We start from the raw sequence: 25,044 nt of genomic DNA on the forward strand, positions 1-25,044 counted from the left end.
AGCTGCAAATATTCCTCTTTTTCCCTTCTCATTGGACTCCCTTGCACCAGTAGTTCTGTTTTCTACTTGACCGACTTGCCTTCAACTTAGGTGAGCTGGGAGATGTCTGCCATGCCTTGCCCAAGAAGGCACTTGTCTGTCTTTGCCTGACCCCCACTGTAAGAACCAGAGTGGGAGTATGTGTTGAACTACAAAAAAAAAAAAAAAAAAATCACACATTTTACCACCAGCTGGGGAGTACTGATGCCACTTTGCTTCAACAGAGACAGAATCCTGTTCCCTGCCAGTGACAGGGCCAATTTTCAATCTATCCTCTTCATACACAAGGGCCCTGAATTATCTTGCAGTAATATCAACACTTAAAAAGCACCCTGTTTATATGGACAGAGAGTGCCAGTTTACCTCTACCAAAACACATAGATTTTATTCAAAAAAAGATTTCCTTTTATGGACAAAATTAATTGAATGGAGCTAACATCTCTTGGTGACTCTGTTATATTCAGTAATTATTTGTACTGAGAAAGGCCACCAAAACTACTTTACAGCCTGATGGAGACAGCCCCTATAAACACCTGAAGAAATAGACAGCAGGTATGTTGAGGGAGAGAGCTCAGGTGACTTGAGTGAGGGATGCAGATCCCAATGGCTTTCAGCGGTGATGAGATCTGCAGAGTTTCTGGCTTTATGCTGTTTTCTCCTCTCTGATTACTTCTCACCTCTGAGACCTCTCTAGAGGGCTAGGAGATTTGCAAGACATTTTTACACTAAGATCTTTCTGGCACAAACATCTTACATTTTTGCCTAAGTCTTTACTACCAGATTTGGGTTTTCCTTACTTTGTGCAGTAAGAAAGGGAAGATTTATTTTAGGGTCAGACATTACACTTGGACTGAAGTCTCTTTTCCTGCAAACATTAGTATTGTCTAAGGCTTTCAATATGCACACATGGCAGTGGGAGGCTGATTTGTATCCAGGGGAGGATGAGCCCTCTAGCAGCAATTGCTCCCCATCAATTGTTCGTTTTTTCTGGAGAAAAGTGTCTTGAGAAGTTCCTTGAGAAACTTTTGCACCTGTCGAACAGTGTGCTAGTCTTCATAGGCATGGCAATGGATGTCAGATCACAGTTTTCCTTTCTGGCAGCATCAAGCTGGGTCAGAATGCTCCCCACTTCAGAGACACCCAAGTGGTGCGTTAGTACTCCAATGAGTGCTGTGCAAATACGTGTGCAGCTGAAGTGAAAGAAGCTGCAGAGAGGAGGGATGATAAAATCAGAGAGCTGTCCACAGTCAGCAGAGACAGGAGCATCGTCCAATACTTCTAATGTACAGCTGTGGGTCTCTTGCCTATAGCTAGCTCTTCATTATTAGACACACAACTTGAAATTGTGATGCCAGCCATACAGGCTTCATGTAGGAGTGCTGTGCTGGCTGGAGCCAAGGGAAATTTCCCTTTGACTCTGAACAGCAAAGTTTCTGCAAAAAAATGAGCTCTGAGAGAATGAAAGTACATTAAATTCCACTAATAATTTTGTATAGAAAAGTTGAAGAGAATGTTCATAGCGTTGTCATAGCAATAATTTTATTCCATATGAGATACTGTTGTGGGGTGGGGGATGTGTTTGTTTGTTTTGTTTTGATTTTGTTTGTTTGTTTTTTAAACAATTGGTCAATTCAGAAAGTCTCAGTTTGGGATCAGCCTGGTTGAATCCCCTGCTCCGCTTTTGATTATTCATTTTCACCAGTGAAGCAAAACATTATTATTTACTCTGCTCCAATCCTGAGAGTGTTCTCCGCCTCTTTCAAACAGAATACCATGCAACAGAAGTTTTTGCTTCCTTCCCTTTCCTGCCCAGCACCATCCCTGTTTCCCATGTTTTGTAGGGACCACACATGATAGGTTTCCAAGCCCATTGGCAATGGAGGGTCAAGAAGATATTTCTGCAAAATAGAGTCTTGGAAGAAAAGGGGGTTAGTTACACAGAAAAGTAAGATCTTCAGCACTGCAGGTTGAGCTGGACTGGTTCATTTAAAGCACTTAACTGCATTTCACAGAATGATTTGTGTGGGAAAGAACCTTAAAGATCATCTAGTTCCAACCCCCCTGCCATGGGCAGGAACACCCAACACTAGACCAGGTTGCCCAAAAGCCCCATCCAACCTGGCTTTGAACACTGCCAGGGATGGAGTATCCACAGCTTCTCTGGGCAACCTGTTCCAGTGTCCCACCACCCTCACAGTACAGAATTTCTTCTGTTTAACTAACCTAAATTACTATTCTTTCACCTTGAACCCATTTCATCACTATCTTGCTCTCAGCCTGGCACTGTTTAACAATCCTCTTCTCAAAAAATGGTGTTTTCTTTATAGGATGGCTCATCTGTGAGAGTCTTCTACTCTTTCCAGTTATCTGGGGCTTTGTGAAGAAGTCTCTAATGAAATTAGACAATACAAGCAGATCCATAGAAATAAATTTGGCTATACATGTTACTAAGTTCAAATACATGGCTAGTTCTTTTCTGTTATGGCACGTCATTCCTGGGGATTCACAGACTAGTAGAAGGGTTAAATTTTTCTCCAACATATCATTTACAGGTCTACTCCCTGGAAGTATCCTTTACTTCTTACTGCACATTTTTTCTTACCTATTTGAGTAATGTGGCTTTCAGCAACCTGTATCACAATAATTCAGTAACCTAACTGCTTAATATTGAAAAAGCTTCTTAGCTTTTCTATAAACTCTTCTGGCCAATCTTTTCTTAACACAATTGCCCATAATTGAAAATGACTAAACACGTAAGATGAAAATTAAGGCTGGAACTTGGGTGGTGAGTTAAGTGCTTTTAGAGTGAGGAATACTGGAATACACCAGGTACCCCCAGCAGTGTAACTGGAGTGTCGACCTGCATTTGCTGCTGGAGATTTGCTATTTGCTATTTGAAGTTCTGCCCACAGCAGAGCCCTTCCTGAAGAGATCTTGCTTGTGTGCCACTTATTTTCTTTATAAAAGACAAAACAGTTGCTTCTCAGGTGCTGATAGTGACACGTAGTGCACTTCTTCAGAGTAAGCTGGGTATGCTTTCTTTGGTATCTGCATCAGCATCTGTGTTCTCCTCCCTGATTTTCCATTTCTAGGACTGGTTATTTACATCTTGAACTCTCTTGGGCAGTCAGGGAGCTATCTTTAAAAATATTGTTGCACCAGAGAGGGTTTTTTAAAGTAATTTCAATACTTTAGTACAGTGTGACAAAAGCCTGCCTTGACTCCCCACACAGATACTCTGAGTTCAGTGGGCTGGTTTGGGCATAAGATTCTGACCCAGAAAGCACATGTGGCTTTTTTTCTAAGAGGCTTTGTGGCCCTGCTTGAAGTAATTGCAGCTGTTAAGCTGAGAAAGTTGTCCTTTGACATCAAACTGAACTTAATTCCTTTTAGTCTATGGATTAAAGGAGGACCCTTCTTGATGCTGGATGAGAGAAAAGAGTTACCTTCCTTTTATTTTCACTTTCAATTAGAACTTTTAAATACTCTTAACATTGTCTACAGCTTTAAGCACCAAAGTTTCCTCTGTAGGACTTGTAATTTGTGAAGAAAATGGCGACAGACAGGCTACAGCCTCTGTGGTATGTCCTGGACTTGTTTATATCTGTCAAATGTTTGGCACATTGTGAAGATAAATCAGTACACTAATCATAGGATTTCCAGCTCTGTGAACTCTGAATCCTGATGTATAAAATCAGTAATCTTTCAGTAGCTTCTGCATTTGTCTTATTATCATTTCCTCATTGTATTCAACAGTGTTTAAGAATATTGTCTGTAGTCTCCTAAATGCCACAGAAAAGGGGACCCAGAATACCAAAGCTTTGCAGGTCTTATACATGCAGCTAGAGTGAGTATTTTCCAGTTTTCATCCTTAGCCAGGAATCCCAGAAACTACTGTTTATCTTCTGGTTTCTTTTAAATTATAGCAAAGACTCTCCTCAAATTGTTTGACTCCATGAGCTGGAGACTCAAAATGGATCCTAAACAGCACTAGATTTCCAGCACAAGTTGTAGAAGCAAAACCAGAAATTACTTCTCTCATGTTAAGTTATGGGCTACTTTCTTCCCAGGCTGGTATCTATCTTAGTTAACTCTTCCAATTTACTAATCCCCTGATGATCTCCAGCTTCTGTTAAAAAAAAACAAACAAACAAACCAGCAGACTGAAACAGGAGAATTTCCAGGTATCAGCCCTATTCTCAGTGTGAAACTGCATGTGGTGTTTAACAGATTCATCACTTTACAACATCTCACCAGTAACTTAACCATAAACAGTATAAAATTGCCTAAGTTGGTCAACAGAAGGAAGTACCCATCTTTGTCTATGAAGCCCTATTTTTGAAACAAAAAAGATGCTGCTATAACTTAGCACAGTGTGTTAAGAAGAAACATCTTATAATGCAACAAAAACTGAGCACCAAAACAACCTATTAAAAAAATTGTCAGGCTTAAGTAATCTCATTTGCTTTAAAATGGATTATATATATACCACACTCCAGTGAAATATAATGATCAAGACCTGATGGTATCTTTCATTTCAAGCCATAGAATGCTCCCGAACCACAATGAAATGATGGCTAGAGGTAACCACACCAGCTAAAGTGCAGTACAGTCATTTTAGCATGGAGTTATGCCCAAGTGAATAGATAACCACTTTCTCAGCAGGGCTGATTAGCTCAACCAACTCCCCACTGTTCACAGAAGCTACCATATTGCTGCCAGTGTTGGAGCAGACTCATCTATAGCCAGAGGAAATCTGTAGCCAGCGATGCATTACATATAGTGGAACTACTCAGAAAGGAAGCTGAACTGATTTGTCATGTCTGAAAAAGTGACCCATTTTTGCATACTTCCTTTTTTTCTCCACCTGTTCTTCTCCCTTTGTTTTCCCACCTACGCGCAACCAAATGTGTTACAGTAACATCCCTTTTTTCCTAAATCATGGCAAACTAATCATTCCCAGCAAATGCATGATGGCTGTGAATTGCCTATTTTTTCTGGTTTGGCAGTACTGCTACAAGCAGAACCACTTAAAAAACTGTAGCAGTGAGAAGACATTTTGTGATGCTGCGTACCCAGAGTATACTCCACAGTCCTGTAATCTTGTGACAGGCACCAGCAGACGCATCACCACAGCTGCACAAGGCAGGGCAGTGCTAATCACCCTAAATTACAGAGTAAAACACATGGAAAAACCTTGGACTCACAGAGGATTTTAGGTACCTGTCCTTCCCATCTAAATCAAGGGGATGATGTCTCTACATACCTTTGTAGATCTGCAGATGAGGGACTTTTTGTGAAGTCATGCTGAACCACGCAGAGCAGCAGAAATTGGAAACTATGTTTCCCAAGACCTGAACCAGCATTTTTATTAATGCTCAGTGACTCCAGAGAGCTTGCTTATTTACACCTGGAGGAACTGCTGTGTATAAAAGACAGGAGCCAATTCCCTTTCTGAGGCAACTGAGTCCCTAGGTTTGTAGGCCAGTGTCTGCAACACAACTCCTCCCTGCCTCATGCTTGGAATGACCTAATCTCTCTCTCAGCCAGCTAATTTTTCCTGCTGTTCTTTTCTTTTGAGAAGTTTCCTCCTCCAAGTCTGATATAGCAAACTCTGTTACTATAGAGTATCTCCTTCCTTGTCTCATCTGAGAAGGTGGTCTCTGTCAATTAGACACTTGTGGCAATAAAGCAGGTAGTTTTTCTATCACAGGTAAATGGTGGGAGATGTTTTGCACAGCTATGCCATATGTTATGGTTTTGCAAGCTCCCCAGAGAGACCAGCCTGTGTTCCCCCCATAAGTAGTTACAGATATTTCGTATGTGACTGTACACAGTGCAGTGGACATCTGAGCAGCACATGAGAACTGCAAATGGAGGTCTTGGACAGCAAAACCTGTTATTAAGTTCTTGACCCTTTCTTCTTATTCATTTCTACAGTTATTGGCAATAAAGGTTTCTTCATGTAACCTCAAAAATATTGTAATGTGAAGTAATAATTCTTGCAGAGTTGGTATGAGTTTTGAGGCATCAAGGGCAAGTTGGCCGGGTCTTGCAGGAAAGGAAGGGGCTGTCTGAAAATGAGCTATTCCATTTCTACAACCCAACAAATTACTGAAACACCTTGAGTGTTGAACTTCAAGAGTAAGCAGCTATCTTCCTTCTGTTACCGGAGGGATACTGAACTATTAAAATAAATGAAAAAAACCCAAAAACCTGGGAGGGATGGCCTCACTTTGTTAAGTCACTGACCTCCAAGGAACCACTGCACAAGAATTTCAAGGGAGTGCCATGCTATCTCACCAGTTTCTAAACATGTTATTAAAAGAAAAAAAAAACCCAAACCCAAGCAAACAAAAAAAATCAAAATTAAACTCCTCTCCCCTTTCTCCTCCCCCCCTTCAGAAATTTTAAAAGGGGAAATGCATGGAAATATTTTGCTTCTGAAAATTTAGTACCAGCAGTGATATCAAAATTGTCTAGTCTGTTTTTGGTGTCTATTTGGATGGCTCAGTTTTGTGCAGTAGAGGAACTATCAGCTGAAAACCTTCTCACGGCTATGAAATAAAATGAGGTGAAATGAAAATAAGAGTATGTCACAGGCCACAGTATGCACCAACAGGTGGAATATGTACCTGATACGTCCAGGTGTCCAAGCACTAAGTTAGTTGCACATGATAATGCCCTTGTCAATTCATGGTCTTCACACAAAAACTATTGATAACTCAAGTTCATGATCCATCCTTTTGCCATGTCAACACACATTCTGAGTTAGGAAGGTATTTGCAAAACCGAAGAAATTTATACAATTATGATCGCTCCTCTCAACTGCATTCTAGTCCTTTGAAGACCATGACATACTGGTTCTCCAGGCACTGTCTTCCTGGACAGACAAAATTGACTTTCTGTCACTCAAACACAAGTAGGAAAAAAACCAGCTTGAAGCCCCATCTACTGCAAAACTTTCAGGTCTAAATTATAAAGCAGCAAAGCAGGGCTATTTTCCTTTCTATGATACAAAAAAGGACCATGTGCAAAGGCCTCTGTGTGTGTGTACATACACATTTTATCCATATGGCTTCTGAGTGAAAGGAGCAGAGGGTGGGTATCTATGTAGCAATGGGCAATTTGTGGTGAGTTTCTTAAATGGCTTAGTTTAAGCTGAATTTTTAGACTTCTGAGAAGTCAGCTTACGATGTCAGGCTATGTTATCCATAGCCTTACCTTGTTCCAAGCTCAGGTAAATACAGCATCTTGGGGGAAAAAAACTACATGGAAATTTTTTTCTTTTATCTTTCATTCCACCCCTGCCCCCCCAAGCCAGACTTTGACAATCTTCCAGTCCTGATATAGAGTGGAGATTGCCTGTGATAAACCCTGAAAAAAACCCTGCATACTGTTTACTTTGGCAACCTTACATTATTCAGTGATTATTTATGGGGAATTACATATGCTGTATGGAAATAAGTTGACTCGGAACATACTGGCTTGCTGACCAAACCCAATCTTTTATCTTCTGCAAACATGAAAATATACCATATGATCTTGGAGCAACAGGGTCCACAATATGCTTGGCAAAGTATCATGTGAGAAAGAAAGGAAAAGGAGAAATGAGACAGTAACAAGTACTGAGTTAATATGTATGAAGGATCACATAAAAATAACAGCTGCAGGGCACAGCAGTGGAGGAAAGGAAAAAAAACCACAACAACTGTGGAGTTAGTACTTTAATTCTTTTAGTGAGAGAGGCAGCTCCAGTGCGGTATGTCCTTGAGATCACACAGTATCTTGAAGAGTGGTAGTTAGAGAGAAACACAGTAAAAAGACACAGAAGTAGGCGCAGTGAAAAGGCAGATTTATTTACTAGTAATACTGTACAGAGACAAAAAAAAAGAGAGAAGCCACAGTTACAGCATGGCTGTTGCTGGCAGTGTTCTTGGTTTTTTATTTTGTTTTTCTTTTTTAAATACTCATTTTTTTAATCTGAAGAGAATAACATAACCATCAAAAAGTACACTTCAGGTTACAAAGTACAGCAGCTATCCCCAGCAATTCTAATCCAGTGTTAGCACAGCAGTTTTCCCCCAACAAAATGGGATTTTATTTACATTAACTCACAAAGAAAGTGGGAGACTAAAGCTTAAAAAAAATCTCAACCACAATCTACATTCACCATAAAAGCTGCATTTTACACAACATTTTCTTGAACCCCTACAAAGAGTTGTTCTGGAGTGAACGTAGTTTGGAGGGGCAGAAAACCTTCAGAAATGTGTTCTTTGCCTTTGTCCTGGCCTGCTCTTGCTTGGCTACCTTTGCTGAAGTCAGATTCAGTGGTCACTAGAAAAGCAAAAACTTTCAAATGGATTTATCTCCTGTATCTGCTCCTAAGCAGTTCCTACATTCATACTTGCAAAATAACAGGGACAATATTTGAGACCATCATCACTAAAGCACCTTAATCATAAATACAGGCTGATCTTCACACATCCTCATGGCTATCCCTAATCTGCACAGTGCTAAGTATGTTTGACACTTCGAAGTATGTGCTTAATGTTAGTGGAGCTTAAGATCCACAGTCAACTGGGACTTTATGTTGTTGCACAAAACCTTCTTAATTTTTGAGTTTGCCACTCTCTGACTGGCATATTATCTATACTGGAGGGATAGCACTAGATTCTTGGAAGCTAATTTTACTGAGAATGCCTTTGCATGCTGGATCAGTCTGTGGGGAGGTTCACATTTTCTCCTGGGTCCTTTGCCCTGCCCATAGCAACCTGACATATGGGAGAGTGGCTTGCCTTCTGCTGCTGTACAAACTGCCTTCTGGATGCTGATATTTTATGTACCAAGACATATCTACTCATATGAGTTTGAGAGGCTTTGTGTGTTCCCAAAGGAATAGTAAGAGAGACAGTAGATTTACTTAAATAGCGAGATTTTAATGGAGCTCACTTTTTGGGCAACACATAGGATGCCAGATTAACAGATAGGGAGAATGCTCCTTTAATATGAAATACATCCTAAGAATCTAGGAAAATGCAGGAAAATTTCCAAATGCTGAGGAAAGAATACCGTCATTTCTTGAGACTCACACCAGAAGGCATAAGGTGTTTTTTAACTCCAGTGTCTACTTTCTTCCTCCTTTTTTCTAGACCACCACAAAAGGGTAAGCAGAGGTATAAGGAAAAAAGGATAAGTTGAGCAATAGTGTCCAGAATGAGAGCAAGTACAGAGACAGGGGACAGGCAGTCTGGATCAGAGGTGTGCAGATGGAAAAATTTGGAAATAAAATGTACACTGCCTCTTTTATGTTTGTTTGCGTGCAGGTATGAAGTTTGCCCCCACCATCTCTAGGCAGTGGGCTTTTGAGAGTTCCTGAAGGGTGTTTGTCTCCTTTCAAACACAGTCAGCAAGGAGACCATGCTCTAAAACCCTCTCTGCAGAAAAGTGCACCAGTTTCACAACATCATTAAAAAATCTATCTAATTAAACTAATGAGAAGACACAGTTAAAGCAGCATAAGCCTTGCCTGTAGCATATTGCTTAAAGACCAAACCCTATACACATTTGTGCATGTGTCTAAATTTCACTTGTCTGGGTTATCCCATTAAATTAAAAAGGGCTACTTGTGTGCTTGATTTTATGCTCATGGGCAAGTCTTTACATCTTACAGACAGGCTGAATAGATATGTAAGGTCTAAATTTTGGTAAAAGTCACTAACATACAAAAGCAAGTTAAAAATGTACAAATATACCCAAACTGGTGAACTTGAGTTACTTAGCTAATTCTAAAAAATTAATTAAGGTGGTTGTTTTTTCCCCCCAATTTCAAAGTAGATAAATCCTGAAAACAAACCCCTAAATCCACCTTTGAAAAGAATTTGGGAAACAATTGCAGGAAATCTTTGCAATACAATAGCAGCAAAACCTCACAAAATAAGAGAAGCATTTGCAAACTGAAGGAAGGGACTCAGAATTCTTCACAAGTTTGCCCTTAAGAAAAGTGGTCTGTTCTTAATCCACTGGACAGCCTAAGTGGAACCACCACAGGAAAAAAGCTATAGATTTTTCAAGACTGTTTGAACCTATGAGGAAAAAGGCTCAGTTTTATAACTGTTAAATTTTAAATACAAGTGGAACATTTTTAAGAACTTCATGCACCCTTGTCACTATTTACAAGCTAAGTTATTATAAGTTTATATTACAAGTTGGATTTATATTCTTTTTGGACTAGGTGACAATCCATTTATACTCCATACTGAATAAATTCAGCCATTTAATACAACTTACTCTTTTTCGTACAAAAATTACAGTCTATATTTTTTGTTGGATATTGTCATAGTCTGCAACTATTAAGCTCAGAACTAAAGTTTACTCTTGCTGCCAAAAAGGCTCTTGAAACACAATCTGAGCAAATCCTAAACTTTCCAATCGGCAGAAAGAACTGGTTGAAACTTAATGAGTTCAGAAAAAAATTAAGAATCCACGTCTCAGCCTGTGCGAAAATCCTCTATTTTGTCCAGATAATTTTGTTCAACTCTTTCCAGTGGCATAATCTCTTGCACTTTGAAATCTAATGTTGGATAAATTATGACAGAGTGAAAAAACATATAGTTCCCCTATTTAGAATTACTTCTCTGCTGAAAGAAGGTAGCTATTGCTTACCATGTTGACTTTCTAGGTAAAGATATTTCTCTAGCTATAGAAAGCATAGGCCCATCTTTTTTCGTAAAACACGTTTACTTATTTAACTGTGTTCATAGCAGGTATATTGGATTCTACTTTTCTAACTCAACTCTTCAAGAAGTGTTGAAATTCTTCTTCCTGGAGAAAACTGTGGTTAGGTCTACAAAAGATCCCAAGAAGCTGGGCATTGTCATAAACATATGAAAAAGTTGAAAGGCTCAATGTCATGGGAAGGATGATATTCCAAAACTCAATACCCACTTAGGGTTTGTATCTCATTACAAAAATATTTATTCCTTAAAAAAATACACAAATGTAATATACTACATTTTCTATTATATCCCCCCTTACTTTCCAAGTATACCATTAGGATGTCTGACTAAGTTAAAAGCCAGAACACCTTTTACTTCTCTAGCAACTCTATATGCTATCTTTCTGCTCATATTAGTTTGTGGTACCTAAGAAGAATCAGTGAAGAATCAGTAGTGAATTCAGGTACAATGACAGGGGACTAATATATTAGCTGTTAGGGAAGTCCCACTGAATGTTTGCTCATGGATACCACTGCTGTGGTAGCAATGCTGACTCAGGACCTGATCCTACCAGATGCTAAGCACCATTTTGTTTTGTGTTTTCTCAGAAGCAGCAGCGATGCTCAGAGTTAGCCTCTCGGATTACACCAGCTTGGGCAAACTCAGCAGTGCCTGCAATCTGTACAGGTACATAAGGAGCACCTAAACTATACCCTGTGTTATCATTCATGCCCTGATCTCGCAGATACCTACACACATTCTTCCTGCGAGTAGTTCTGTTGACTGAAACAGGTCTACACACAGCACAATTAGGCATATGTGTTTTTGTTTGCAGGACTGATGTCTCATATTGCACCAGTAGAAGCACACTTCATGGAGAAGGGCTTGCGCACACTTCTTGTGCTGGGGATTGAAAGATAATGTTGTGTTTATACAGCTTTGGAATACAGCCTGCATTTTTTGGAAAAAAAAATAAGGAAATGAAAGCTACAAAAAGAAGAAGGAAACACAAGAGTGCTAAGGCAAACTGTCAAATGGCACATCATACCTACTTTGTCATTCATTTAGATCACATCACAAAGGCAGACCAGAGGAGTTCTGTAAACATATACCATACAGTACATCAGCCATGGGAAATTAAAAAAAGAAAACAACCCTGTAATTCTTTTCTTTCTGTATTGATATTCTAGTAATTGAAAGAGATTGCCTAGCCACTAATCATAACACTGTGGTTTTTGATTTGTATTTTTCTTCTGTTCAAAAAAAAAGAAAGAATGGAAGTAAAACGCAGTGGTTTGCAAAACTAACGGTCCCTGAATGCAAACAAGGGACAACATGGAAAGTGGGTTTTTAGAAACTTAGAAAATACAAAATATAAAAAAGTTTCATAGGTTACTTTTTTCCCAGTGTAGGAAAAAATATACTGAAAAGAGGTTTTTTTCTTTGTTTTTTCTTACAAAAGTTAAGGCGAGCAGTTTGTTGTGGCAAAATGCTATCACTGAACCAGTTTATGACTACTTTTTTGTATCCCCTCGTGCTGAAACTGAAAATGTACATGTGATGGCATAAGTTAAACAGACAGGGATTTTGCTTAAAATAATACAAAAAACCCCATTCCATAATGATCCTTAGAAAATCTCTCTGCTTGGCCGTAGAGCAGATCTCTTCCTTAGTGCCTGATTGTGCATGAATTTCCACAGGCAGCTTCCTATCCAAGCGTGAGAGGAAAAACGACCCCTTCAAAGCCCAGAGCAGCCCTGGAAAAACAGTTTACATTCATCAGCCTAGGCTAACGCATCTGAACTCCCCTGTAACTTGGCTGCAGGCTAATGGCTAGAAGGGACAAGATGATGTCCAGACATGGCTGCTGCCCTTGTGGAGGAGGATGATTGGAGTAAGCGTGTTTCAGATAAGGCCCTGTGATTTCCTACCCATTTGCTCCTATTTCATGTTTTTCCTGACCTCAGATGTGGAACTGCCTTTGACCTGTAAAGACAAACCCTACACAGACAAACCTTTATCTTTTCTGGATCCACCAGGGCCTGTTAACCATGGAGTTAATGTGAACACATAAAAAAGACTGGCCTTCCTAGGCATTCAATGATAGCTACAAGTACTGAGCAGTAGGTATTTGAGAGGTTTAAGGCTTGTGCTCTACTTCTAACCACTTAAGGGCCACTTCTGGACTCTCATGTGCCACCATCTCCCCACCACGTTGAGCCTCAGATGGTGCAGTGGTCTCAGACACGTTCTGGTCCCAGCATCAGCAAGCATCTCCCAAAGCTAGATGCTAAGGGAGTCATCCCCAAAATGCTGAGTAGCTGCTGAACCAGAAGGTCATCTGACATGGGAGCACATGGCTGAAGAAATGAGGAACAGAATGGGTTAGGGTAATATGACACCCAAAATTTCCCAAGCAGAAGGCTTTTGACAAAAAATGTCCATGTGGGGAAAGGAGCTGCAGGGGGAAAAAGATCAGGTTGTGAAGACGTCATGAAGCCAGGGTGGCTGTGAAAGTGGCATCACACCCAGAGAGGAAAGGGTGGTGAGCAATGAGATGACTGGCCAGGCCAGGAGGAGATGGCTGAGAGGTTTTTTTCTGAGTGTTACTAGTGAGGTGAGCAGGCCCTGGAGTGAGAGAACTACTGCAAAGCATGCCCAGCTCCCACGTCATTCACAGGTAGATGCAAGGCAGAAGGGGCTTCACCATTTGTGTTGCAGTGCTTTGGGGTCCTAAAATATGCTTGAGGACAGCCTCACTTGGCCACTCTGGGCTTGAAAACTTAGGGTCTTGTTTTCAGAAATATTGAGGTTTGTAAATGTTTAGCATATCTGGGAAAAAAAAAAAGAAAAAAACTGGAATCCACCCTCGCTAAAAACCACAACCCAATCAAAAAAACCCCAAAACACAGGCTGCTAGTTTCTAACAAACAGCCACCAGACTTATTGTTGCAATATGGGGCTCTATGGCCCTTCCTCTCTTTGATAAAACTTAACCACCTAAGCCTGAGTCAAAGGATATTGTGCAGAGCTTCTCTGGGTGAGTTTGGTCCTTCTCCCATTCAAAAGCCCCCAGGGGGAGGCAAAGGGAGCATGTGGAAATCTATTAATTTCTGCCTCTGTAGCAAATATGGAGGTCAGCAAAATTTCTGCAGGTGTCAAAGAGGTGAGACTGTCTTTTACTACTCTTGTTTTTTTAACTACTTGTTTGGTTTTCTTTGTCTGACAGTCACCTGGGCAGTAGTGAGAAGTTTCATTGACCAGCTCCATACTGACAGCTGAGTGACGTAACATGGGAACTACTTTTTGCAATTTTTATTTGTGTAGGTTTTCAGTGTGCCTCATATTACCACCACTGTGAACAAGTGTCTTTTTTACTGGCACAGAAAGAAAAGAGTACAGAGCAGGAACTGTGTTTAATCAGATGCTCTGAACTAACGATTAATGCAGTAAAAGCACCATCCAGGAAAGAACCGAAATATCATAGGAACCACCTCAGACTGAAAAGAGGCTTTTTGTTGTTTTCTCTTTTTTTTTTTTTTTTTTACTTTTTTTTTTGGTTGTTGTTAAATGATTTTTAAAGTCTGATAGTTTCAAAGACACTTCAAAATAATCTTCAGTACTTGTTCACACTATCAGAAAATACAAAACCTGATTTTTAATCTCACCTCTATAGTTACAATTCCAGACTAACTCCATTAGAGTGAGTTAAACAAAAGTGGTGTGAGAATCAGGTTTATAATATCTCACCATGAAAAAACTGGCTGCTTTCTCTGTTAGAAGATTCAAAAAGCAAGAAACAAAGAAACATCTAGTGATTTTGGATGCCTTCCCCTTTTTATGTTTTCATCTGGAGTTGTTTTTAAGAGGCCTGATTTTCAGAGGTCAGATGAAGGAAACTGTGCTGGAAATCAGGCCTGCTTGAAGTGCCCCACATTAGAAAATGAAGCATCCAAAACCATCAGCAGTTTTTGAAAATGTTAGTCTCACGGCTATAGGATCATCTCCAAAAACATCTGCTCTGACAAAACTCCAGTGGGCCTCCACAGGAGTTTTACCTGGACAAGCAGGGCAGGATCAGACCCATCGCCTATCATTACGTAGGAGCACTGAAGGTACACGTTGTGAGAAATTACTCTTCCCTAAGAATTACAAAATAAATCTCCCCATTCCCAGCACTGAGAATTTTGTCACTGAATCCAGTAGGAATAGGGTCAGACTGTGAGAGAAGTCCGTTTATATTCTAGGGAAATAGAAAGCAGTATCTCTCATCTATTGGAGTTCAGCAGGAAAACTTCATGTATAAACATTGGCAAAGTTACTGAAAGGCAAGTAATTAGATCAGTGACTCCATTTCTGTTGGTGTGACAGCTGCATCTTTTTCATGTCAAGTTAATTTCAACTGTAATTTTGGGAGATGAAGTGCATATACAATACTGTAATCTGGAAGATTTATATAAGGCAAAATCATCATTCATATATTTTCTAGAAAGAATGATTAAGGTCCACTTCTGGTATCACCAATAAGCAGAAATGGCTGATGGGTTTTTCTGACACTGCAAACTAAACTGAAAAGTTACTATAAAACAATACTATGCAATTTTTTTGGGAAAGACTTGTCTGAGTTTTAGCAAATTAAAACAGTAAAATGATCTGAGCCTTCCCCCAAAAAATAAAAAGTATGATCTATAAAATAATGCTTAAATGTGATTTTTCTTTAAAAAGAGAAGTAACATTTTTTTAAGGCTCTCATATCTGGTGGCTGTGAAACTCAGACTCCCACAAAATCCTAGGAATCTGATCAAGTCTGCCAGATATTAAAAGAAAAAAAAATGTAAAAAGTGTTTTCATTATATATATAAAATATATATAAAAATCAAATAAATATGAAAACATATGTTCCATTTCCCATTTATCTCTCAATCTGTAATATTAAGGAAAAAAACCCCCAACAATAACAACAACAACAACAAAAAAAGCAGAAAACCCCCAACCCCTCCCCAAACTCCAAATAGTATGTCTGATGGGAAAATAACCAGGCGTTCCTCTTCCTGAAGAACTAGAAAGCAAAGCAACCCAACTGCAAGGCAATGGAGGCATTCACTTCCAGTTCACAGTATTGCAGTTAGAAGTACAGTGAGGTCTAGGTAAGTGATGGAGCGGGAGCTGCCTGGAGCAGGGAAGAAGGAGGTGTTCACATGACAATACAGCATTGACAGCGCTTTTTCTTTTGTGTACCTGGGGCAGCTTCCAAGGGCAGGCTCTCTTCCTTCCCCTCAGGAGATGAGGGCTCTGTCGTATCTGACAGGGGCCTGCCGGAGACCAGCTCAGCGGCGTTCCCATCCATGGTGGAGATGTCTGTCACTGTCTTCTCCCGCAATGACTTCTCATCATCCTCATCAATCAGCACAAGCTCTGCCTTGATGGTCTCATCATAGCCCAGCACTTTCTTTGTCTCCTCTTCATCATCGATGTTCTGGTAGCCCATAAATATCATTGTCACTGGCTGATCTGCACTGGCCTCCAGGGTTTCACCACCACACGGTTTATCTTGGGGCTGAGGGTTCACAGCATGTCCTTTGCTGGATTTATGTACCATTTCCAGCTTTGCCTCCTTGAAGAGCATTTGCTCCTTCATATGGCTAAGGTTTCCATCGGCTACCACATTTCTGTCTGACACAGTCATTGTTTCATACCCTCCTTTTACACTTGATTGTCCAGCTTTTTGCATAAGTTCATCTACGTCCTTTGAGCTTAATTTATGTACTCCATTTTCTACCACTGTGGCACCAGAGTGAACCTCATAGACTACCTTGGAACCATCATCATAGACTTTGAATCCTCTTTGATGGGCCTCATCTGGGCCAACAGGTGAAGCAGAGACAATCTTGGTCTCTCCTGTCTGTTTGTCTTTCTCCACATTAATTTCCATGGTGCACAAAGCTTGAATGAAAACAAGAGAGGAAGTGCATGTTACAACAAAAAAAGCCAGTGAATGGTTAATTGCCAAACAGACAAAGAAATCTATGGTGCCCCTTTTTCCTACCTCCTCCTGCTAAAGGGCTAAGCAGTCTACATTAGAGGTGGGACGCAACACTGTGGACAGAGATAGTTATTACACTGTGGCTTCTTATGCAGGTGGAGGCTAGGCATACCAAACAGGACCTACTCTGCCAGCTCACGCTTCGTGGAGCTGTCTCTGATCAATTAGGAGCGCCAAGAGGTTAGGTGTAATTTAGGCAAAGGGAGGTGACAGCATGCAGGTTGCCTTCAAACTTTCCATTCTGAACATTCCTCAAAATTCAGAGAGAACCTCTCTACTCTCTCCTTCTTCTCTGCCATCAAACTGCCAGTTAGTTGGTACAAGTTTTGTTTGCTGCATGTAACACCCAGACCACTTTATTATCAATGCTTGTCCTTGCTTAACTCTTCCATCCGTAGCATTCAAAACATTTTAGAGATGTGAAGAAACATTGTTTATCCCTGTTCTACGGGTGGGAAAACAAAACCACACAGGAATGGGTAATTTCTCCCACAGGTGTGTCGCAGGGCAGCTCTCTCAGCTTCCACACCAAGACATTGACAGTGACCTCTACTTCCAGAGTGAAGAGAGTGTACAAAATGGCCAAGAACTGCTTCCTCATTTATGTGAATTAGGCATTAAGCACCATTGCCAAAGATCAACAAAAAAATAACAATGAACTGATTTTCAAAGAGTCATGAAACAACAGGTAAAAACGTGTGTGAGGGACATTGCTTTAGAAGAGCAAAGGTGTTCTAGCAGTTAAGGATGCAGTAATGAGATGAAAATTGTAGACCACACAATAGGAATAGACAAGCAGTCTGCACTGCTCCAACATTCATTTTGAGATACAATGACATCTCACTAGACAGCTTTTCAAAGAGAAATGTGCAAAGGTCTCTCAGATTTTCCTGAAGGGTTCATTTGTTTAAGCATTCCTTGTATGCATAGAAAAGCATTTTTGCTCCTAGTCAGACATCCACAGACAATTACAAATTACCACAGGCAGTGACAACTGTTTGTGGAACTTATAGTGATCATTTCCAACGGTGAACCTCAAAGGTATAATCATGACTTGTCTTACCTGGGGACACCAAAAACTGGCATGTTTGTTTTTTTTCTGATTTATTTTCAAGTGAGTACAGAATATCTTTGCCCCAAGAACCAATGAAGTTTGGTATGTTTGTATTAAAAAAATTAATTAATACAAAAAAATTACTGTTGCTTTAATATATTTCCTCAGTCTTTTTATTCATATGCAGTAGAATTATTTTTCCTGTATCCTTAAAGCAAAGTATTTAATCAACAATAGGAAATTTACCACTACATACATCATGATGCCTCCTGTAGTACTAGACAAAAAACTGATGTGTTGCTGAGTGGGTGCATGCTGCTCCCTGTGAGGTGGTCTCCTCTGTCCCCTAGGAGTGCAGTCTGGTAGGCAGCCCAGCCAAACGGGGGCGTCCGGCCATCTACATGCTGTGTGCATCTGCCCAGACCTCGTCCAGCCCTGGCAGGACTGCTCAGATCCAGTGCAACATTCCACAAACACTTGCATGGAGCCAGAGGACAGGGATGCCCATGGGTGAAGGAGCATTGCTGCCTCTGAGACCAAGGCATTGCTGAAGACTGGAGTAGGCTACAGAAGCAGTGATCTCATTTTGGCCGTTCAACCCTTGGGAATTATCCCTAAGGACTGTGTTTTACCACTGCTTTGGGAGGTTTATGGACTAGCGGTGTCATGAACCTGAGCACAGGAAGGTCATCTCTGATAAGCAGCAGTTCCTAATTTGTCCTAAGCACAACTGCACTAAAGAGAGGGCACCACCAGCCCACCAACTGGCCACCTGCTATCTTCTCTGTTAGAAGCATCATCCTGAGCTCCCCTAGAGCTCCTCTGCTTCTCCTCTTCTTTGAAAAATAAAAGTATTATCTAGGACATAATTCTTCGTAACTGATGATTTTCCTGTGAAGTAGTTGAGGGCCACATATTTTTAGTTCAGAAAAGCATGCGATCTGCCAGACCCTCCCGGTTTTGATGCACAAATTTAGTTCAGTATTGTGTATTAAAAGAAGACTTGTACAGTGGGCATGAATTTAGAAGCAGATAGCAAAAATCTGACAGTTAAATCATGTGGACCTGACCATATTTGAGTTTGTGATCTTGAAGAGTATGAGCCTGGCAAGGAGCAAAGTCAAGACCCTGAAATTTGCAAAAGTGAACGTCCATCTTTTTTAGGAGTTGGTGAATGAGATCCCCTGACAAACTATCCTTAAGGACAGAGGGGCTAACCAGAGCTGGCAGCCTTTTAAGACCACTTTTCTTAGGGCACAAGAGCTCTCCATCCCAACGTGTAGGAAATCAAACAAGGCAGGCTGGAAACTGGCAGGGCTGAGCAAAGATCTGCTCCTCAAACTGAGGAGTAAGAAAGCAAGGTCTACTAGCAGAAGCAGGGAAAGGTGACCTGGGGAGAATACAGGATATGGTTTGAATGTGTAGGGATGGGGTCAGGAAAGCCAAGGCAAAGCTGGAACAGGATTTGGTAAAGGATGTGAAGAATAATGAGAAGGGATTCTGTAAGTACATAGGTCAGAAAAGAAAGGTCACAAAGAGTGTACACACCCTGATAAACAAGAAGGGTAAACTGGTGGTGACTGATACAGAGAAGGTTGAGGAACTCAAAGAGTTTTTTGGCTTAGTCTTCAATGGCAGTCAGGCTTCCCACTTCTCCAAAGTCCCTGATCCTCTGGGGGGCTGTGAAGGGAGTGAACTCCTTCCCACTGTAGCTGAAGAGCGGGTTTGGGATCACTTGATGAAGCTGAATAGCCACAAGCCTATGGGACCTGATGAGATGCATCCCAGTGTCCTGTGGGAACTGGCTGATGTTCAAGGCCAGACTGAATGGAGCTTTGAGCAATATGGTCTAGTGAAAGGTGTCCCTGCCCAAGGCAGAGCAGTTGGAACTAGATGATCTTTAAGATTTCTCGCAATCCAGGTCATTCCATGGTTCTATGTTGCTGCCAAGCCACTCTCCATCATGTTTGTAAAGTCATGGCAGTCAGGCAAAATCCCTGGTGACTGGAAAAAGGGAAATATTATTCACATTTTTTAAAAGGGGAGAATGGAAGAACTGAGGAACTACAGACCAGTGAGCTTTATCTCTGTGCCTTGGAAGATCATGGAGCAGATCCTCCTAGAAGATATGCTAGGGCACATAAAAGATAAGTTGGTGATCTGAGGCAGCCAGCATGGCTTTACTAAGGGCAAATCATGACTGACTTATCTAGGGGCCTTCTATGATTGCCAAGAGAAGGCAGATGTCATCTATCTAGACTTCTGTAAGGTCTTTGATATAGTTCCCCATGACATCCTTATCTTGGGTTTCATGGATGGACTATTTGGCCGATGAGGAATTGGCTGGATGGATGCAGCCAGAGAGTTGTGGTCAACGGCTCTATGTCCAGCAGAAGGCCAGTGGCAAGTGGTGTCCCTCAGGGCTCTGTCTTGGGACCAGTGCTCTTCAGTATCTTTATCAGTGGCACAGACAGTGAGACCGAGCATAATGTCAGCAAGTCTGCAGATGACGTGAAGCTGAGTTGTGCAGTTGACACAAAAGAAGGAAGGGATGCCATCCATGGGGACCTGGACAAACTGGATCAGTGGGCCCAGGAGAATCTCATAAAGTTCAACAAGTCCAAGTGCAAGGTGCTGCACTTGGGTCAGGTGCACCTTAATACACATCGGGAGAAGTAACTGAGAGCAGCCCTGAGGAGAAGAACTTGGGGATTCTTGTGGGTGAAAAGCTGGACAGGAGCCAACAGTGTGTGCTTGTAGCCCAGAAGGCTAACCACATCCTGGGTGAATCAAAAGAAGTGTGGCCAGCAGAGCGAAGGAGGTGATTCTGTCCCTCTGCTCTGCCTTTACTCTACCCGTCTGAAGCATCCAGGTCTAGGGTCCTCAGCACAAGAAAGACATCAACCTGTTGAAGCAGGTCCAGAGGAGGGCCATGAACATGACCGAAGGGATGGAGCACCTCTCCTATAAGTACAGGCTGAGAGAGCTGGGATTGTTCAGCCTGGAGAACAGAAGACTTCACAGAGCCTTTACTGTGGACTTCCAGTACCTTAAGAGGGGCTTATAAAAAGGAGGGAGAGGGACGTTTTTTATGGGTAGACAGGGACAAGACAAGGGGCAATGGTTTTAAACCAAAAGAGGGCAGGTTTCAAATAAATGCCGGGAGAAATTCTTTACTGTGAGGGTGGTAAAGCACTGGTACAGAGTGCCCAGGAAAGCTGTGGATGCCCCATCCCTGGAAGTGTTCAAGGACAGGTTGGATAGTGCCCTAAGCAAACTGATTTAGTGAATGGCATCCCTGCCCATGGCAGTGGGATTGGAACTATATGATCTTTAAGGTCCCTTCCAATCCAAACAATTCTTTCTATGATTCTACGGTTCTATATTTAGGAAAAGTTGCAAGATACATCTTTTTACCTATGGTATGGAGTACTGACTGGTAACCATGTCTTACTTATTAGGAAAACTTTGGGCAACAAGTTCCTACCACAGCTTGGAAGACTGTCCTAGAAAGTTAACAGGTGTGATCCTTTTGTAATTCAAGTCTGGCAAATTTGCTTAAGCCTTTGCCACTGTCAACATTTTGTTTTCATTTATTCTACTGTGATTTCAGCTGCAGTGTTTTTAGATATTGGGATAACATATGACCAACATATGGTTGGTTTATGACCAAGCCAGGGATCATATTAAACCTCCTTATGCAAGTAAATGCACAAATATAACTGAGTTTCTTAGAAGGCTGCTCACCAGTGCAATGCATTGCCATGGGAGAAGTGAGTAACAGAACCCTGCTTATCTGCCTGTATGCATGATGTTTGTTCTCTGTGGGAAAACCGAGCCATCCAGCTTGTCAAAGTAGCTGCAAAATAAACTAATGTTGATATCTAAAATGTCTTTATTTAACCAAAGCTTATTTATTGCAAAGTGTAGTCTATTAACAGAATACAAAACTACCTGACAATAGAGTTGAAACTGAAAGCAGTACTTGAAGATGACAGCCACTATTCACAAGTACAAGTTTTCTGCACAAACTTTAATTACAGTGAAACATGATGCAGTGCTTCATGACAATATCCCAATGTGCAGGCAGAAGGATCTAACTTCTGGCTGTTTTGTAAAAAAAAATCTTAGACTTTGAGCTTTTTTAAGGTGGATGCTTACAGCCCACTTTTGAGAACATATGCTGGTGCCTTTTCTTTAACCTATTGCACATACACAATACACTTATCATGGACTACATTAACAAGGTTTCTGAGTCATCCAAAGAATGAAAGAAATTATTGCTTTCTTGGTGTTGACAAAATGAAAAAAAAAAAAAAACACACACAGAAAAGCTTGCTTTTAAGACAGATCAGTGTAAGCACTGGTGGAAGGGAAGATTTTGGAACAGCTTGTAACAGGACTCATGGAAAAAAATATGTATGTCATAGCTGTATACAGTATTTTACCTGCAGATATTGCTTTGCTATGCTTCTTAACCCCCTTTCATCCCACCCGTTGGGACACCTCTTAAGTAGCCACCAACAATTTGGTCTTGCAATAGGGAGTACATTTTTTGGTAAAGAAGGATTTTGAAAATAGTAAAAATGTACAGCTTTTAACAATCATGTTGTTACATTTAAGTCACATACTCCATCTGGAAATTAAATGTTAGAAAATTCTCTGTATGACTCTAAGCACAAAACATGCCCACCTTTTCCCCAAGAAAAAAGAATAGCACAAAAAGAAGTATAAAATGACACAAATATTTAAAGCATGTGTTTGGTGTTGTGAGTCCTGCCTGTCTGTCTCATTCTTCTTAATGAGAGTTGCATGCGTACAACAAAGGAGAGAAAACCTTGGCCTAGATACCATGTATTTGTATCAGCAGAGATGGAAAGAACTGAATGTTTTCATATAAAAAAAAAAAAGGAATGTTTCCTATGCTACTTGTATGTAGTTCATCTACATTGTTTTGAGAGTACTCATTGCAGTTCAAAAAGCCTTGACTTATTTACAAAATACAAATCAAGTGGCATTTCCTGGCATTTAAATGATATCAGGACACCAGACTCATTAAGGTAGTATAACAAAAAAAGTTCATGGCTACTGGACTGGTATTATAATACTTTATTCCTTGAGACTTACCAGCTACTCTGCTTGCTCCGTCCCACCCAGGAACTGGCTCTCCTGTTCGTGAATAGAGGGTTGGGAGTTCAGGGATCTGGGAGTAAATGTAATTTACTGCATCTGGTGTCAGAGAACAGGAAACAGTTAGATTCGTGCTACGAGCCCCAGTGGCTTCATTGCTTAGACAGCAGAGTGTTGTCAGCCCTGACAATAGTCACTGGTGCTTTGTACTAGATAATCGGATCAAAGCAAACAAAGTGCAAAGTCACTGTCCTGTGATTGGCGTTCAATAGACTAGCTGAGGCAGGAGGGAATGGGTCCAGATGACTCAAACCTTATGTCAGATGAACACATAAAATTATTTGTCAGGAGGTTCTGGATCTATCAAGTCTGTGACCTTTAAAAGAGGTGGGTGGGGTGCAGTGGGGAAGGTAAGGAACAAACCTAATGTGATACCCAGAATACATGACTTTTCAAATAGAGATATAAAAGCCTAAAAATGCTAGTGTCAACTGAATAGGATGAAAGTGCGAGTTGTTTCAATATTACTGAACCAGCATTTGGCTTTTTGTTCTTGAACCTGAAATTTAGCTAATAATGAAATCACATATAGGTATTGATTGGGTACCTGTCTTCAGTAGGTAGTATGCTCCTGCCAGTGCTGCAATGTCATCATTCATTAACAAACCCTGAATTAGTAGAAAGCTATCATAAAGGATTGACTTGCTTTACATTTGAGCTTGTAGTTGTTTATCAAAACGTAAATGTGTTCTACCAATTTAAGAGTATTTCCTGGGAGATATTTTGTGGCTGGGTTAAACATAACTAGATAGCATTTATTGTTCTGCTAAAATTCAGTGGTTGAGCTAAGAGCAGAGATCAGAGGAGAGATGTACAAATAACTGACCTAAAGTTTAGGCATCAAACCAAAGTGAAAAAGAAAAAAAAATTAACCCTCTTCTTTCCTATCAAGTGGAAATATTTTCATCTCTGTATGGAAATGGTTAAATTTCTGTTTAAACATAAGATTCTGTCTGATGTGAAACAGACCACTCTTTCTACCAATGGTTCTTTGCCACTGCAATGTATAATTTGTCAAGCCCTTGGTATGGCCTGGTCCATGTGCCAGGCTAGGAGGCAGAATCAGCCTTCCTTGAAGCCTCGTATTACTATAGGCAGGTGAGATTGTTTGACCAGTGCAGGCCATAAAAGTGAAGTGGTGAGAGAGAAAATGAAATGTCCTGTTGCAGGTTGCTTGACTGCATCTAGTGAAGGGAGATGCTTTCATCACATTCCCTATGGGCTAACACCTGTCCCAGAAAAAATACCTGCACGTGGTGGCATCCTCAGGAAGGACATGATGTGCCATGTTTAAGCCCAAAGCCTACTCCTTTGCCTTGAAAACTGGGCCTGGTATGTGAAAGTGTTTTACCACCAAAACAGTCTGTGGTGGCCATCAGTGCTACTGGATGCAGGAAGATAAGTCCCCAAGAAGACACTTCATCCCACCATGGACCACTCTAGGTAACTCAGGTAAGGAGGTCCCCTCTCCCCCTTCCTAGTGTCAGGGAAGGATGATACAGAGGCACAATGCAAATTCATTCAAAAAACCCAAAGAAGTTAGTATATGAGTAAGTTCAACTTTTAGCAGATGATTTGGGAAAAAAAACCCAAACCAAACATCCATGGAAATATTATTCACAGAATCACAGAATATGCTGAGTTGGAAGGGACCCACAAGGATCATCAAGTCCAACTCTAAACCTGGCACAGGACCATCCCCAAGAATCACACCATGTGCCTGAGAAGCATCCAAATGCTTCTTGAACTGTGGTTGGCTTGGTGCTGTGACTACTTCCCTGGAGAGCCTGTTACAATAATTTCGTATTTCAGTGGACAACTAGCAGTCTTGGCAAATTTTTCAATGCATACTGTATACTCAAAGTTTTGTATTTTTAGCAGTAGAGCTTTGGAGAAATAACTGTTTAAGACACAGTCTGAGCAATGGTCTGCAACAGCTTCTTTCTTTTTCAGGGTTACTTGCCCTAATGAGAAATTGGTACAATGCTTGGTGGTACTGT

At 40.8% G+C, this 25,044-nt stretch overlaps 1 protein-coding gene across 6 annotated transcripts in view; it reads right to left on the reverse strand.

Annotated features, from left to right (window-relative positions):
• Nucleotides 1-25,044, reverse strand: part of PALM2AKAP2 (PALM2 and AKAP2 fusion) — a 261,758-nt gene that overhangs the window by 123,083 nt on the left and 113,631 nt on the right. For 3 of the 6 annotated variants that reach the window (XM_050330178.1, XM_050330176.1, XM_050330180.1), the window contains exons 6-7: nt 22,982-23,083; nt 15,996-16,700 (exon numbers count right to left, since the gene is read on the reverse strand). The exons of 1 other annotated variant lie outside the window; for it this stretch is intronic. In XM_050330178.1, coding sequence (XP_050186135.1) covers nt 15,996-16,700; nt 22,982-23,083 — 807 coding nt within the window. The remainder of the gene's footprint in view (nt 1-15,995; nt 16,701-22,981; nt 23,084-25,044) is intronic. 2 more of the 6 variants (XM_050330179.1, XM_050330181.1) reach the window with 2 other exon arrangements.

Source organism: Myiozetetes cayanensis, unplaced genomic scaffold (genome assembly GCF_022539395.1).
Source record: "Myiozetetes cayanensis isolate MyiCay16 unplaced genomic scaffold, myiCay2020 scf4, whole genome shotgun sequence".
Lineage (NCBI taxonomy): Eukaryota > Metazoa > Chordata > Aves > Passeriformes > Tyrannidae > Myiozetetes > Myiozetetes cayanensis.